Genomic DNA, 4,577 nt, shown 5'->3' on the forward strand with positions numbered 1-4,577 from the left:
CTAAAAAGTATGAATTATTAGTGATTTGACTTCATGAATATATTTAGTGGTTATCGATTAGTGTATAGAATTTAAACTCTTTAGTAGTGGAATCGCGATGCTGAGACAATTGTTTTATGCTTTTGAATTTTGTCATTGCATGCATGCATGTGTGGTGTTGTCGAGTTTTCTAGCTAATTAATAAAAGGAGAATATGGAACTGATTTGCGTGTGTGTCACCATTTATTTTAAATTGTTATATTTGTGTATTCGAAATTTTGTTCCATCAACTCAAAGAGAATCAAGCATCAAACTTGTTCTATGGTGATTGTATATGTAGTAGATTAAGATATTTTGCATGCGAATATGCCGTCGTTTCCGCGTCGAACTCGTGTATGTCACTACTCACTTAATCCCCCACTTCTTTGTATTACTATATTTTTTTTATTAATCTATTTAAATAAATTATTATTAATTTGGATAATTTTTTAACTTCAATTCTTCACATGACATGTTTAGAATTCAAATAAAGAAAGTACTAAAAAGTATTTTATATATGGGACGGAACGAAATATAGTAGCTATTTCTATTTTTCTTGTCTTGAAATATAGTGTTTTGGGGATACAATCATGGATTGAACTTTTACTTTATTGTACTATAGTTACTAAACTATTTCAAGTAGCAACAAAATTTACTGAAAGTTGCTTGTATATATTGTTAGAGTCGTTCAATTATTTTTCGTATCAAAATATTACTGGATGAAAACAAATGAGACATTTTTTAGTATACTTATGTAAAGTTGGACGAGTTTTGTGTTATTAAAAATAATAATTTATTAACTTTGGTGCAGTAAAACTTTTACCCGTCATGTCTTTCCCCATATAGCATGATTTACTGTTTTCAACTCTCGTTGCTTCGCTCTGCCCTGCATTTCGTCAGTGATAATTTTTTTTATTTTTTTTTTTCAAAAAAGAAGTTTTTCTTTCGTTTAGGCCCAATATTGAAGATGCAGAGACCGTATTGGGCCTGCACATCTGTGAAGCCCGTTAGAAGGGCTATAGTTTGGAAGCCTATAAACCTGAGTTGGACGTAAAGCCTTAAAAAGTCCATACACCAATCTAAATAATCTTGGCCCAAATTTGCGTTCAGTAAAGTCTATTAGAACTAATTTTTCACGGGAAAATTGTATGAAATATCAAATTATTAATTACAAATAAATGCTATAGCCATAGTTTATTTTATTTGTAATTCGCAGCAAACATCCCCTTTTTTTGTCATCAGATTCAATATACAATTAGCCATTTTATATATTTCGGTATAAAATGTATAAAATGCGTTTGTGTTTGTATAAAACGAGAGAAAAGTGTATATACAAATACAAATACATATATTTTCGTCCTATACACTTATTATTATACAAATACAAATCTTATTATACAAATTACAATGTATAAATGAGTTTATACAAAACTGAACAATTTGTATAAAATTAAATGTATCTAGCGAATTATACAAATCAAAAGCTCCATAGCAAACATAAAATTTGCTATGGAGTGCAATTATGCAAGCTATAATTATAACATACAAATCTGATTTTTATGTTTGCTATATGTGAAAGTTGCTCAATTTTCAATGTTAGCATTTTTCTTAAATTAATTAATTAACAGAAATTAAACAAAATATCCGTTGAGTTAAACATTAGCCAAGTGTATGTTTTTAACTCCGGGAAAATAGTTTAATGATTCATTTTTTAAGTTCTACTAATGGAAAAACAGGTGTTTTTTTTAAAAATAAAATAATTTACGAATGAAAAATAAACAAAGTTTACTTGGCTAGATCGACTACATGTGGAGGTGTAAGTATGATGATTGACTTATTTTTTATCTTTTTTTTTTTATATAACAGAAGAAAATACTAAAGTAATCATTCAGAATTTATCTTAACACTTAAACTTATATTGTAAAATTAATTTTTTTAAAGTTAAATCATTGTAATACATAAATAAAATCATAAACGTTATCTTTCATTAAAAATCACAAACGTTAAGATCCCGTTATAACGGAATCCTAGAGATATAAGATCCCGTTAGCCAGACAGATGCCAAATTTGTTATCTTGCGTCAAATAAGTCCGCCGCTAAAGTCAAAAAAAGTGTACTACATTGAAGAGTCAATTTAATAGACGAACAGTAGACCGTGGAGTAGGACTTGGCTATCACTATTTTTATATTTCCGTATCATAAATAAATTTATAGGACACAAATCTAATTTAATCGAGATGAAAAATAAAATTCCACTTGATACACCTTCTTCTTCAAATTACATATCTCAGCCCTTTGTTGAAGAAAATATCTCGTGTGCTTAATCAGAAAAAACATACAAGTGCAGGTACCAAAATGACTGTTGCAACTACCCTTGTAAATGTACCAATACTAGTTTCTCAGCTTCAATTTCGCGGACTCAATAGATTTTCCACTTTCAAATTGGATATCTGTGGAAAATTCAAGTTCAAAAAATCCATCTCGCATTGTACACTAATTCCCCCTAAAATGGTGGATTCCGTCGAGAATCGAGCTGCTGCTGCCGGCGATGAAGGAGTCAGTTGTGGAGGTTTAGAGCAAGAAGCTCTTATTGATGGATCCATGAATTTTTCTTCTGATGGAGTTAAAGCTATTCTCAACAGCCTGGTAAGTCAACGTTTGACCTGCTCTGTTTTTATCATTTCTTCATGTTTCTGTGCTAAACGGCTCCTCCGTAAAAAAAGAAAGGGGGGACTGTTTGATTTTTATTTTTTATTTTCTGCAAATAAGTTTTACCTGAGAGAAACCTGCACCTTGTGGAACAATTATTGGATAGAATGGAAGGCTGATTTGTCAGTTGGGAATAAATTTGATCTTGTAAAGAACTCATGTCTTCTGTAAAAGTTGAATAGTAATAACCAATACAAAGCTCATAAATGTTCTCTCGGTGGAAAAAAATTAGTAGTATTTGGTAAAAAAAGACTCTTTCATATCTTAAATAGAGATCTTTAGTTTTCATACACAAATCACAACATCATACTATCTCCAATGTACTCGTTTAAAAAGTTTTGGTTAGAAAAGATTTACTCTCAATTGATCAAATTGTATCATAAGGTCATTTTAAAAGTTTTTCTTTGTAGTCTAACTTATGGTCATTAAAGTTTGCAATTGTTAGCTTATGCATGTTATTTGGATCCCAACAATTAGTTAAGGTAATGTTCCCTCACAATAATCATTTTGGTGTGACTAGCTATGTCGAGCTTCTAATTGCTGCTTTGAAGTCATGGTTTTGTTGTTTAGATTTGTAATGATTAGTAGTCCTAAATAAGTACAGAGTAAGTGGCTGATGGCTGCAGTTTTCGGTATTATCTTGCTCTGGAGGCATGATATGGAAGTACTATGGGCTACTTCAGGTGGAGTTGTCAATGCCTGTCTTTCAACTGCACTGAAAGGGATACTTAACCATGAACGCCCCGTTTCAACATTAAGATCAGATCCTGGGATGCCTTCTTCACATGCGCAGTCCATCTTCTACACAGTCGCATTTTGTATCATCTTAGGTAAGTAAGCTCGATCTCCTACTAATTGATCAAATGCTGAGATGATTTTCCTCCAGATAATTCTTATTGTTTATGTACATACGTGCTTATCAGATAATCCATTTTCACTTCTCATTTTCTTGAATTGTTTGACACAGTGATTAAATTTTTCGGGTTCAATGAAATAACTGCAGTCACTAGTGCGCTTATCTTTGCAATGGGCTCATACTTTGTAAGTGTGGAGTTGTACCTTTTATATTTATTATTTCCATATGCTGGCAGAACGTATTTCCTTACTGGTTCTTCAAGTGATTCTTCTGAATGTAACTTTCATTCTAAGTAAAACTGGTGCAGAAAATGATGTACATGTTTTCTTTTCTATCACTTTACAGTCATGGCTACGAGTTTCACAACGATTTCACACGTTAAACCAAGTAGCAGTGGGTGCAATACTAGGATTCTGTTTTTCTATTTTCTGGTTCTGGCTGTGGGATGCCATAGTCATGAAGGCATTTATAAACCACTTTTGGGTTCGGATTGTGGCTGTTGTTGGTGCTGTTGGTTTTTGTGTCGGTTTTCTCCTATATGTGATTCGAAATTGGGTTATTGAAGACCTACATTGATTCAATATAGTGTGTGTACAGATTATTCGTATAGCAATTGAAATAATATTGGTATACAAATAAAACAATTTCTTCTCAAATTCTACCTGTCATTATTTTGTATTTTACATCTTGTATGTTGGTGACTTGGTGTCTTATGAATGTAGTACAGTTTTGAATAGGACACCATATGACTTGCATCATAATAAAGACTAGCATTATAGTATTAGAACACAATCGAGAAGAGACAAAGCCACATGCAGCGACTTCATTTTCATCAAAGGGTTCAATATTTACAATATCAACAAAACTAAATTTACGGCGAAAGGGTCGCCTTTTTATATGATTAAGTTTACGAATAATCCATAACTACCATTTTGTGTTCATAATTATTATATTCCAAGTTTTTGAACCTCAACGCAACCTCCTCCATCGGTGT

At 31.8% G+C, this 4,577-nt stretch overlaps 1 protein-coding gene across 1 annotated transcript; it reads left to right on the forward strand.

The window, feature by feature from the left end:
- The first annotated feature begins 2,232 nt into the window (after window positions 1–2,232).
- Window positions 2,233–4,233, forward strand: LOC125822315 (lipid phosphate phosphatase epsilon 2, chloroplastic-like). The gene is made up of 4 exons (XM_049501711.1): window positions 2,233–2,664; window positions 3,332–3,557; window positions 3,695–3,768; window positions 3,929–4,233. Exons 1-4 carry the CDS (start codon window positions 2,374–2,376, stop codon window positions 4,157–4,159), a joined length of 822 nt encoding a protein of 273 aa, XP_049357668.1. The 5' UTR covers window positions 2,233–2,373; the 3' UTR covers window positions 4,160–4,233.
- The last annotated feature ends 344 nt before the right edge of the window (window positions 4,234–4,577 follow it).

This window comes from Solanum verrucosum, unplaced genomic scaffold (genome assembly GCF_900185275.1).
Source record: "Solanum verrucosum unplaced genomic scaffold, falcon-dt-bn FXZP01000103.1, whole genome shotgun sequence".
Classification (NCBI taxonomy): Eukaryota; Viridiplantae; Streptophyta; class Magnoliopsida; order Solanales; family Solanaceae; genus Solanum; species Solanum verrucosum.